The sequence below is a fragment of the Cygnus olor genome, chromosome 13 (genome assembly GCF_009769625.2).
Source record: "Cygnus olor isolate bCygOlo1 chromosome 13, bCygOlo1.pri.v2, whole genome shotgun sequence".
Lineage (NCBI taxonomy): Eukaryota > Metazoa > Chordata > Aves > Anseriformes > Anatidae > Cygnus > Cygnus olor.
Window position 1 is genome coordinate 16,357,238 of NC_049181.1, and position 12,282 is coordinate 16,369,519.

Here is a 12,282-nt window from a genome sequence, read left to right on the forward strand (position 1 = left end):
GAAACTTAATGGTGCTGCAGCAGCCTGAAGTATCGAAGGGGAGCGCCTCTTTGTGTAATTTTCCCAACTCTGAAAGTCAATAGTTAATAGAGGGACTGAGCAAAGAGGTTTCCGTCTGCTGATTGGAGCTGCAGATGATGCTCCAGCACAAGAAGTTCTCTGGGTGACGTTGGGGCTGGTCCCAGCTGCTCCTTTCCCTGCCTGTTTTGCTTGCCCAGCTGCTCCCTGCTGGCGCAGCTGATGGCAGGCACGAGAAAACAAAGGGAAGAGTGTGGGAAGGCACTAGAAACCTTGAGACCGACCTGACCCAGGTCCATTAAAAACATAGGCATGTAAGTACCACAAATGCACACCATGGTAGAGATAAAGCTCAAAACTGTCCTTGTTGTCCTGGCTGTTGCTGGACAGCCCGTACTTGTAGGGCTGGGGTCTGGCTGCTCCGGGAGCCCTCCCTTTGCTCCTCTCTGCGCACCTTGTTTGGGTAAGGGTCTCTCCCCAAGCACTTGAAACTCAGACCAACTGAAGCCATCAAAACGTGGCTGTGATCCGAGTTGCTTAAAGCCTTCGTCTAGGGCCGCAGGTCGCAGCTTGCGTTAAATAATTGAGCTAGAGGAACAATGAGTGAATGCGAAAGGATCCTCCATGTTACTCTGTGCATTTTGATGAACTGTGGCCATAACCTTATAAACATGACCTGCTCATTAAGCCTTCACCTGCCTGATGGCGATGTGAGGACTTGGAGACCAATCTACTTGCCTTCTGCAATAGCTTTGTTCATTGAGAGCCGAGCTGTAAAATTGATATTCAAGCTGTACTCCCCTGGAGGCCAGCAGAGCTCTGTGCTGTGCCCGGATCGTACCCAACAATCTCACCGCCATGGTTTCTGCTGCTGCAGAAAAAGGGGGAAAAGCTGTTCGTCCCAGGGGTTAGTATATATCTGTGGGTGTAGGACCAGGCTGGGATGCGTTCTCTGAAATCACCCAGCTCCAGTGGGATCCCTGCAGGGTTTGGGTGAGGGGGGCAGACAGGAGCTCGGTGTGATGTGGGACCAGGGAGGGCTGTGCACACTCGGGGCAGGAGGCATGGCCATGCCATGGCTGCTGGACACTTGTCCCTGGGTCCTGCCATGGGCCTGAGGAAGGAGCAGGGTATGTGGCTTCCTTAGTCCCTTCGGGCCTTGAAGGTTGCAACTGGGGGAGCTCGGGCACTGGTTCCTGTAGATCTTCTTGTGAATTGTAATGCTAAGCTCTTGTTTGCTTTAAAAAAAAACCTTTTTTTGGCTGCGGATTTTTCTCTATGTACACAAACTAAATGAATTTATATACGTGCATTGTGCTACTTGTAAAGCCCTTTCTTTTTCAAATTTAGTTTTATTCCTTTTTTTAATCTCCATAGGATTTTCCCTGAATAAGCAGAAGTAGGGCAGTGCTGGTAACAGATGGACATAAAGAAGACTTGGATGCTGGAGAGACTTTTAACGGGCTTGGGGATCTGAACCGGGGTGCTTTCCTCGTCACTCTGAGTTTAATTTGACTGCAGGTTATTAATTTTCACCTCTGAAGCAGAGACCTTAGCGACAGAGTGCGAGCCTTGGAAACAGGCTGCCATGGTTTAATTAAAGCAGGTGTGGGAGTTTTAAAAATGCCACTGTTGGAAAAAGTTGAAAGATATTAGCAAATCAAATGGGCTGAGGCATGAGTCGTCTTGTCAGTCAGACGGGGGTGAGGAGGGAACGGGAATAGTAAACAAGATGCTTGGCACAGGACCGCATCGGCTGGAGCATCTGTGACTGGGAAGGAGGATCCTGGCCTCTGGGCTGCGTGGTTCACTCAAAAAAAAACATTTCCTTTATTTTATGTATTTATTTTTAACAGGTTTCCAAACCGTGGTTTTTCACTATGGCTTTTATAAGAGCTATAGGTTGGTTTTGTCCTGTCCAAACCAGAAGCTTTTTGGCGCTAAAATCAAGCAAAAAGTCCTTTGGGGAGAGCGTCCGGATGGCGTGGCCATGCCCATTTGGTCATTTACCTCCTTTGCCGTAGGAGTACCCTGTGTGGAGCTAGATTGGAGTCTGTTTGCACTGTGAGTGCTAAATATAATGTACCAAATAACAGTACCAAACATAAATTAGAAGTAACTCTAGTTTGTGCCAAGTATATAGCAAATACTCATATATATATATGTATGTGCTGTATATATACTTATGCATATAGCATATATATAGCACATATAGTATATTTCACATGTAGTGGTCTGAACTGGAGAAGTGGCTTCAGAGCAGAGAAATACTACCAAGCTTGGGCTCCCCTGTCCATCCGTGCCACTGTTTCGATACATAACCTTGGGCAAGTCAGAGGAGCTCCTTGTGCACCTGGTTTGCAGCTGCAGTGGGGAGATGAAAATCTTTTTCCTTTTTCTCTGGTGAACAGCAAGATCCTGATCGATTACATCAAAGCAAATTATTTTCCTGCACTTGTTCAAGTCCTTTAATTTATGACTAAAACTGTCTTTGTGTCAGAGATGGTTCAGGAGGACGCGTATCTGGGGCTTCTGAATATGTCATCTCCTATTAAAGAACAAACAATCTACCTTGTAATGTACCACAAATAATAATACTTTGCAAGAGCCTGAAGCATTGTGTTATTGCTCTGCTAATCTGAGAAGCACTGGGCCATTATGAAAGTATTCCATAGGGTTTGTGGCGTGTTTTTTTTTTTTTTTTTTTTTTTTCCTGAAGGAAGATACTTATTTCATAGCTGTGCAGTGTGGCTGATTGGTTTATAAAGCCACGGTGGCTAATTCCTAGTAGAGGTTAGACAAACTCTCCTCCCTTCTCATTAATTAATCTGTAGGATTTGGTGCCTTTTCTTTGCAGTTCAATAGAGACAATGGCTGCGAGAACATATTTGTGCTCTCTGATAGGTAATGAAGAACATCTGCCCGCCGCAGCGATGCAATAACCACTGTGAGGAAGGGCTCTCCACAGAGCACTGCCAGGCCCCGACTTGATGGAGGCAATTCGGGGCAGGCATCTCCATGGGGAGCTGCTGGCTGGGGGACCGGGGGATGTGCTCCCGTGCCTGCAGCGAGCATTGCAGGGGAGAAGAGGGGTCAAAAGACAGCAGGGGAAATCCCCTCGTAAAGGCAGGAGCCGGGGAAGGAGAGGAGCATCTCTGAAGAAGTTTCCATACCCAGAGAGCAGTTCATAGTATTCTTATGGTGTGGTTAAAGAAAGGCAGCCTTGAACGATCCAGAGGGGATTTTGGCAGTGAGAGGGCATAGTGAAGAAAACAGATTAGAGGCAGGTGAAATCCTGTGATGCTGCTGTCCTTCCTTCACTGCTCTTGTGGGCTGCAAGGAAATTATCACCCACTTTGGGATCCCCATCCGTCTCAAGCTGGGGACCTGGACCCGGAGCTGCCCTGTGGTACTGCAGCGTAGCAGTAAATGGGGAGGGAGGGCAGGGCGAGTGGCTGCATGTGTCGGGTCGGGCAGCAGAGTGCAGTGGGGATGCTGTTAAAGTTTTTTGTGTGTTGGTTGCATGGCTCCAAGTGTATGAGATGAGGTACAGGGCTAGAGATTTTTTTGCTTTTTCAGCAGCGTGACGTGATAGTAAGCATCCTTCTGCTCGTACCCGTTTGCTTTGCTTTTGAATCAGTCTCTCCAGCTGCAAGTAATTAAGAGAAAAAAGTTGCACACGGAAAAGTGGCATTAATCTAATAATTACAGTACTTACATCAGCCACAACTGCTACTGCAGAGCAGTTTCCAGGTAAACCTTGTCCATGCCTTCACAGCTCTGCTCACCTGAGTTTCAATGTGTTATGGACTGGTTCTATAGGGACAGAGACTTCTGGGGTCTGTGGCAACTAAAATGTGACTAGACCACAGTTCTTCTGAGAACGAATGGGACATTGTGTTATTAACGAGAAAAGTCTGAGTTCTTACGGGGGTTGTCTGCTGGAACGATCCCCAAGACGAACCGAGGACCTGCTCTGCTCCTCAAAATGTTTCAAGCAGTACTGAACTACTCACTCTCGTTGGTAGCAGAAATGATGTTTTTGTGGGCTAAATCATGGGGAAGGAACCAGTGTGCAAAATTCCAGTGCCCAAATACTGCGCACTGGAGGTTGCCTCTGTTTCCCCTTAGCGGTACGGGTTTTATAACCAGTGCAGTGTCCGCAGCACTACTCCGTGGTGCTGTGCGTGACTCCAGCTCCAGTGCGTCGTTTGAAACACAAAATCTCCGCTGTGTGCTGGTGGGGCTACCTGCAGCGTGGTCATGTTGGAGCATCCCTGCTCGAATGCCTGGCAGAGGAGCCAAGATGTGAGGCCTTTTCCCCAAATTTTCCCAAAGGGCAGGTTTCTTCCCCTGCTGCGGGGTTGCAGAGAAGCTGGCGGGTGGCTCTCCCTGTACCTGTGGGTCCTCTGGGGTGGGTCCCCTGCCTGCTGTCTGGCCGTTTTGTGGAGATGGAGGCAACAAGGGTGTGTTTGCTTGGCGGAGGAAGCGCAGCTGGGTTCTTGGAGGTTTTTGTGCGGCAGAGAGAATCGCTGCCCAGCTGGTCTGGGCAAGGTTGGATTTGTGTGCAGACGGATGCCGATTCAGGGATTTGGCTAATCTCTGCTTCTTGCTGCCTCTTGTCACCTTCATAGGGATGGAGAATTAACCTGGCAACCTTTGGTTTACTTCCCAAATCTGCTTAGCATAACCAAGGGATAGGAAGTGAAGCAGAGGAATATTAGCCTTATTGATGGGCCTAATCAACAGCTGACAGCGGGAGGAGAGAAAGCGGTGTGATTTCTGCGTGTGTGCAACAGGCCTCAACACAAATCGACCTCCCCCAGATCCACCTCACCAATTAGAGCGACGCGATGGGATGTGCCAGACAAGTGCTCCCTCCGTTTGCACTGTCAGGGTTAAGATGGGTGTCCCTTTGACTGAAGTCAGTGGAGTTACTGGTACGCTTCGGTGTGGTTTTAAGGTGATCTCGTGCTTAGGAGGGTCCTGTGTTATTCATGTGTATGCTTGACAGTACTGCAGGTCTCTCTTTTGGTATTTCCTTGTAGGAAAAGCATTTACCCTTCAATGACAGGTAACCTGATCATTGCTTTTATTTTCAGTCCAATTTCTGGAGGAAACATTGCCCATGCATTCGGGACACGTCTGTCCGTCAGTTCTTCCATCCCAGCTCTCCCCACCCCCTATAGCTTTCGAATCGTTGGCAAAATTGCAGTGGATCAGAATGACATCCCAAATAGGTGATGTATCTCAGGGTTTTGTGAAAACCAGGGCTGCACAACGATGTGGCCATCGCTGTATTATTCAGCAGGGAATTGGATGTCCCTTCCAGGAAGATTTCGGAGATGGGATTTTTCAGACTAGAGCCCTCTTTTGTATAAATAATTTACCCGGATTTTCTGTTACTTAATGTAGGCAGAATTCTGGAGTTTGGGCGTCTCTAAGTGTTTGCCTCCTGACTCTTTCTTTTGTCAGCCATCTCCGGGAATAATGACGGCTGTCAGTGTCTGTATGAAAGGTGATGGGATGCGGCTTGATGTAACTGGAGCAGGCTACGTGGGGCCCAAGTGACACAAAGATGCTGGGCAGCATCCCTTTGCTCTTGCCTGTGCTTTTGTTCTGGCTTACTTAAATAAATAAATGAAGACACCTAGGCTCTGGTCCCTTGTACATCCCGCTGACTGGCGCAGGGCTAGCAGAAAGTGGCAGTCACGTGGAGCTGCGTGTTGTTCCCTGACTCAAAATCTTCAGCTGCAGGAAAAATGTTGACTCCTCTAGAGGTCAGGACCGGGAGATTCAAATGCCCTTCTGCCCTTGAGGCAGGAGTGCACGGTAAAAACAACACAACACACCATAACCCTTCAAACAACCCTAAATCCTCTGCGGATGTGATGGAGGAGGTTGCAGCTTCCCTACACGTTTTGCTCTGTCCTGCGCGTGGATCCAGGGTACCCAGAGCAGGAACCCACATAGTCTCCGTGACTTTATCTGCCCTCCCATGCCTCTGGGGCTAGTTGCAGACTTCTTCAGGTGCTGGAGAGATGTCAGGAGTGTTGCTGGGACGGCTTCATGGCACTCAGGTGGGTGTCAGCCCTTGTGATGCTCTGCTCCTTCCCAGGGCTGTCGGGCAAGGGGCTGCGGCCACGGCGCAGCAGCCTCTTTACATGGCCTTGGCCAACCCTTTTTGATCTCCGTGTGTCCTCTGCGATATGGGGAGAGTGATGCTGTTGTGAATGTCCTGTCTGGAAGAACCAGGATTCGGTCCTGCTTCAGCCGGCAGTGCCAGTCCAACACACCACCGCCGCCTCTTCCAGGCAGTGCCAGACAGACCGATCTCGGCTCCCCGGCTCGGTGGGCGGCTGTGCTGGCGACGAACACTTCCACGAGCGTCTTTTCTCTCCCAACAGCACGGGGGGCTGTCGTTCCCTCGCTATGACCGAAAAGTCAGGAAAAAGCAATGGGAGTAGGCAGCGGGGATTAAAACCGGGAGGTTTTAACCCAGGTGCCAGAAGGGGAGAGCCCTTCACCGGGCTGCGAGGTTTTGCTCCGGTGGGAAGGGACTTGCCCTGCACACGGAGCCGAGCGAGAGCTCGCTGCCCTTGGGATGCCAGCAAAGCCCCCAGCCCCTTGCTGGGCACAGGGACACGTGGGCTCTGCGGGTCTGGGACCCCGTAGCAGCAGCAGGAGGAGGGCAGGGCACCGGGTGGCGCGGGGACCCTCGCGAAGTTCTTGCGGGGGCCCTTCCCCTCCCTGCCCTCCCCTCCCGCGGAGTTGCAAAGCACGGCAAGGCAGCAAAAAGGACGGCCCCCTCCCCTCAAATCCCTCGGTCTGTGACTGAAAGAAATAACTACGAGCCCAGGTAGTGAGGAGGCTGCTAATAACGTGCTCCTGACAGGCACGGGATTGCCAGGCTGAGGGATGGCTGACTGAAGGCTTCAGGCTAGGGTGGGGGTGGGGGGCTTCTTTTTTTTTTCCTGCCAGCTCTCGCCAGGCAGTAGGGATTTTTTTTTTCCCCTCCCTGATAATAAGGACATCATCAGAAGCAAGATGCAGTGGCTAAGGGATGGATCAGGAATGGTGAGTTCAGGTAGCTACGTCTTTCTCTTTTCCTCTCATTGCAGTACTTTGAAGGGGAAATAAGCCGCCGTCCTATCTCCCGACTCCACCTTTACTCCCTGTCCTTGAAACCATTGATCCCCCTGTAGCCATTTTATGGACTCGGTGGTACCAAACAGCCGAGCAGAAGATGGGATGAGAAGGGAGGAAGGAGGGTGTGCGTTCGCCGGGGCGTGGGAGGGGGGGAGAGGCGCTCGGCAGGGGCTGGGGAGGTGGGTTTCGGCAGGGTGGGTCGGGGGCTCGCCGGGGGAAAGCAGAGGGTTTGCCAGGCACGTGTGTGCGGTGCGAGAGCCAGGGAGAGGACTGAGAGGAGAGGAGAGGAGCACCGGCCCGGGGATGCCGGCTGGCAGCCGCGCTGCTGCCGCTGGGACCTGTCAGCTCTGCCCCTTCTGCGGATGATGAGTTGCGGCGCGGGGGGAGGCCGGGTGCTGCCGTGCCGGAGCATCCCTGCCTGGCTCGCATCGGACTGCCAAACGCTTCTCCGAAGGGATGAGGCTTGGGGAAAGCAGTTCAAGCAGTGACAGAGGGGAAAAAAAAGACGTTGCCGCTTTGCAGATGTCCTCGCTGTGCCTCGAGTACAGCCCCCAGGGGCTGTATCTGCCAGGAGGGAAATTGGGGCGATTCCCCCGCCTTGGCGAGGGTCTCCTCATTCAGAAACTTCCCTGCAAAGAGATGCGGCTGTTATTGAGGTCCTCCTCCCGTCCTCGTACTGCTCGGCTTTGCAGCAGCATTTCCCCCGCTTCCCGTTCCCTGCGCTGGGCTGGGTTTTGTGGGATTTTGTTGTTTTGTTGCGTCCTCCCCTGGGTGCTTGCTGCCCCTGGGGAGCCGCAGGACACCCCAGTGGGCTCGTCCCATGGCCACTGGTGGCATTGGCCCTGCTGGTGTCACCCAGCTCCGTCAGGGGCACCCGGTGGATGCTGCTGGCAGCAGGGATGGTTTTGGAGCCAGCACAGCAATCCCTGCTGGGTCTCTCCTGCTGCCCATCCTCCGCCAGCTCCGTGAGCCCCCTGCGGCTCGCTCCTGCCCTCCATCCCCTCCGAGGCACTTAGAGGGGAGCCCAACGCTTTGTGCTCCTGATGCCAGCACTGGAAGCGTAGTGTGGGGGTGCTGACAGCAGCCTGCGGCAGCCAGCAAATTTGTTAGGGTCCTATTTAAGGCTTGTCTGGCACCCAGCAGGAGTTGCGGGGTTTTGCTGCCTGCTCCCACCCTGCAGGCACCCAGGCTTTTTGTTCCATGCACCTCCCCACATGCGTGCCAGCCTAGCACTTTTCCCCTCTTTGCCGGTGTCCAAGCAACACAAATCGCCTTTCACCCATTTGCTGATTTACATTTTCAGAGATTACCACGCTAAAAGAACAGTGGTGGTGGAAAAGCTGGATGGGGCTCTTTCATCCTTTTCCCTTTCCCCCTGGGTGATTGCTGAGCTCTGGCGGAGAGGGGAGGGGATGTGGTGCAGGGCCAGCACGTTCCTGAGCGACACAGCACCGCACTTGACACTTTCTTGCCCTCTTTATCTTTCCAGCTTCCTTTCTTGTTGATGGCAATAAGGAAGACCTTGTTATTTTGTTCTGATTAGACTAATCTTTGCCTTCTCTTAGACAGAAATTGTAGTGGTTGCTGAATAGCCTGTAATTTAAATTTATTTTTTTTGGAGGGGGGGCAGTCAAACGCTGGTGATTGATTTTGAAGCAGGTTCTGCCCAGGAATTTCCCAATGCTGCTGCATCTAATAAGGGAAAAATGAAAGAGAGGGCTGTGGCTTCTGCATTTTGTGTGCCAGTTTTACAACCTCAGCAGTATTTGAAGATTCTCCGTGTATCTCTTTATCATCTGAAATTAAGGTAAAAAAACGGATCACAAAGCAGAGAAAAGGATTCGCAGCACGTGAGGTGAATCCAGCGGAGATCTCTGCAGCAGCTTCTGAGCGGGGAGCCTGCTCGCTGCGGCCCAGGGGATGCAGGGGGCAAGGAGCCTGGCTGCGCTGCAAAGCCAGGGTCCTGCTGTGACGTTTGGTCCATCCAAACTCTGCTCTCTTTTTTTGCAAGGCAAGGATGACTGGACCAGGTGTCCTGGCCGCATGCCAGCGCAGATAGTTCCATTCTGTCAATGTCAGATTTTGCTTGCTGTTACTGTTGGTGAGTTCCTCTGATTTTTAGAGCACTTCTTGTTGGATTGTATTGGTGTGCTCTGCTAAACAAATGAGTCGTCCCACACTAGAAGTAGCTGCATCTCACCGAGTCAGTGTGAATGTTGTCATCTCAGTCTCCTGGCTAAAACGGGCTATAGAAATGCAGAGTGGTTTACTCCTGTTGCTCCCCAGCGAAGGTTGGCCGGCCCGCTCGCACGCACTAGGCTGCCTACCATATGGCAGGGAGCCTTACCCTTCCGTGGAGAGAACACTGGGCCAATTTTCTTGAGCACCGAGCCTCTGAATATGTTTTTTTTGATTGTCTTTTCCCCCTTCGTTATTTTATGTACATCTCTTAAAGAACAGCAATAGACGTTTATTTTGGATAGCACCCCTGGACTTTGTTCTGCTCGGGCACGTTGGTCTGAACGTAGATTTTAGACTGCTGCTGCACTGCACTGTGTTACTGAAAGGGCTGCTTTCTGTCACTCAGCCCTGCTTGGGTTAAAGAATCGGACCCACTCTGTTAGTCATCTATAAGAAGCATGTCACTATATTTTACAAGTGATAGTACCTTTTGTTCTCATGGCAGGTGGTTCTTTATTTCTAAATTAGCCCCTTAAACCTAGCTATTATTCCATAATATTAAGCTGTCGGGGCTTCTTTTTTTCTCCTTTGCATGTGCTGCTTTCCGTTTTTTAAACAATTAATCTTTTGCCAATTATGCTAGCATCCCATGAGGGTATTTTACATGCTTCATTGGCACTAAGTTGCTAAACTCTGCTAGTATCTGTTTTTAACCCTGAAAGATGAAACTAATTGTCATTGGTAGTGATGAGAATAAATCTACACATCTGATCAGCATTGCAAGTGCGGTGATTCTTTGGGTAGGTCTGCACAGAAAATATTGATCCGGCATGATAATGAAACGAGTTGGTTTAAATCACACCATAACACAGCCTTTTATGGAATAGTGTTTTTTAATCTGATAAGGACAGAGCTTTTTTTCCCCAAGCCTTTGTATTTAATAAAGGAAAAACAAGCTTGCCTCTTCGTTTTTACTTCCACACATAGAGTCTAAATCTGTACTTAATGTTGTGCCTGTGAAAGTCAAAGTGATTGCAGCCATTAGCTTCAATACACAGAGTCCCAGTCTTTTCTTTTTCAGCCACGTACAGACATATTTTTACAGTGCATGTTGGTCAAACATTTAAAATCAATTTGTTGTTGAAATTTTACATCGCTGTCAGAAGCAGAAAGTAAGCTATTGTAAATCACCACAACGTTGAAAAAGATTTCAGTGCATAAAAGTGCCAAGTGCGGGAAGCCGTGATGATGTCCATGAACAGGGCAGGTCAGCAGGCAGGAAACTTCCTTCCATTTTTCCTTACTGATTCTTCTTCACTTGCCAGTCTGCAAATCAAAGCAGATTTAAAGTAGAAAGACTCTTTGCATTCCGTAATCCTGAAAAGCTCAGTGTGAAGTTGGGAGAAGAGAAGGGCAAGAAAGCAGTTTGGGTTGCGTTTTCATTTTTGAAAATCTGGATAAGCAAATGCAGTGGGGAGGGGGAAGCCAGGCTGGCATGGGATGGGGAAAGGGTCTTTCCATGTCCAGGCACTGGCAAAGAGTGGGACCTGGGAGGCCCAGAGCACCCTGCGCTCCCCCAGAGGTGGAGGGGAGCTGTCTGGTTGGTCATCGCCGTACTCTGCAGCAAGGAGGGGGTTCTGGAAGAGTGGCTTTTGGAAAGTTTCGTCCCACTCATCCTGGGATCTGTTGTCATCAAAGGTTGGTATTTGGGTTGCGAGACCTCTGCACGCACTGCAGAACTTTGCACGTGCTGCAGTGTCATATAGCTCCCAAAGGCTTATGTCCGTGCTTCCACGTGCATTTCTCTGGGGGATTTTTTCTCTCCTATGTGGTTTCTGTTCTGTTTTCCATTTCACTTCCAGTTCTGGGCTTCTACAATCTGTCTGTGAAGCCCCCCACTGGCATTGCTGTAAGAGTGTGCAGTAAATGTCCAGGTTAAGAAGGAGTAGATGTTACACGAAATAAAACTATTTGGATAAATACCAGATGTATGCTGATGATTGCCCTTGTGTCAGTCCCAGGGCTGGCGAGGAGGAGGCCTGGCTCTAGTACCATGAGCAAACCATGGCTCCGTGCCCTGCTTCCTACCTGCTGGGTAACAGGCGTGACGATAACTTCTCTGCCTCCTGGGATATCTCCACGATTCATTGGGGATGTCTGGAAAACCCTTCGAGACCATTGCTTGGAGGGTACCATAGAAATACAAAACTGTATTTCATGTAGCGTTGAGCAGGATGCGCTCACTGCAAAGCCAAAAGTCCCTGTGTCCCTCCTGCTTTGAGGTTTCGGTGTTTGAGCACAGCACACTTGGTAAAACCCAGTGGGTTTTTAACTGCTGAGAACCCGATTTCCTTGTGTATGGGCAGAGATTTTTTTCTTTTTTTAAAGTCTTATTGAAAAATCTCTGAAATGCTTCAAGCTAACATCTTAATGTATTTATGACATTAGCTGCTTCTGCTCCAGAACGGTTGCTCTGAATCTCTTTGAGCCGGGCTGTTATTTTGAACATGACTAATTCCCTGAGTGACTAAGCTCTTAGATAATAGGAAAAATTCATCAAGTTACCTCAGTCTCCAATAGTTCCTATTGTTATGAAAAGGCATCTTATCAAGAAATAAATAAATAACGCTTCCTATTATGTAACGTGGGCAGGGAAGGAGGAACGTTGCTAGAGGATGGCAGAAGTGTCGTGCCTGGGAGTAGTTCCAGGCTGCGAAATCCCTAATGCCTGTTCCAGTGAGCCGGTGTGCGTGAGGAGCCTGGCTGTTGCTCCGGAGCTCTGGTTTTCTCTCCCTGAACCCCCAGGGTTGGGTTTGTATGCAGAAGTGCTTTCTGTTCAGCTGGGATCCCAGCTTCTCTCTCCCCATGTCTGCCATGCTACAGGATTCCTTGGGTTTAACCCAAGATAACGTTGGGCATGTGCTAAATCACACT

At 50.1% G+C, this 12,282-nt stretch overlaps 1 protein-coding gene across 7 annotated transcripts in view; it reads left to right on the forward strand.

Moving 5' to 3' along the window:
* The window catches only part of ARHGEF9 (Cdc42 guanine nucleotide exchange factor 9), a 184,607-nt gene that overhangs the window by 59,264 nt on the left and 113,061 nt on the right, over nt 1-12,282 (forward strand). The window contains exon 1 of one of the 7 annotated variants that reach the window (XM_040571992.1): nt 6,917-7,105. The exons of 5 other annotated variants lie outside the window; for them this stretch is intronic. Coding sequence is in view for 1 of the 2 variants with exons in the window: in XM_040571988.1 (XP_040427922.1) it covers nt 7,066-7,095 (30 nt within the window). In the remaining variant the exon portion in view is untranslated. Of the gene's footprint in view, nt 1-6,916; nt 7,106-12,282 lie in introns of those variants that run through there. One more of the 7 variants, XM_040571988.1, reaches the window with a different exon arrangement.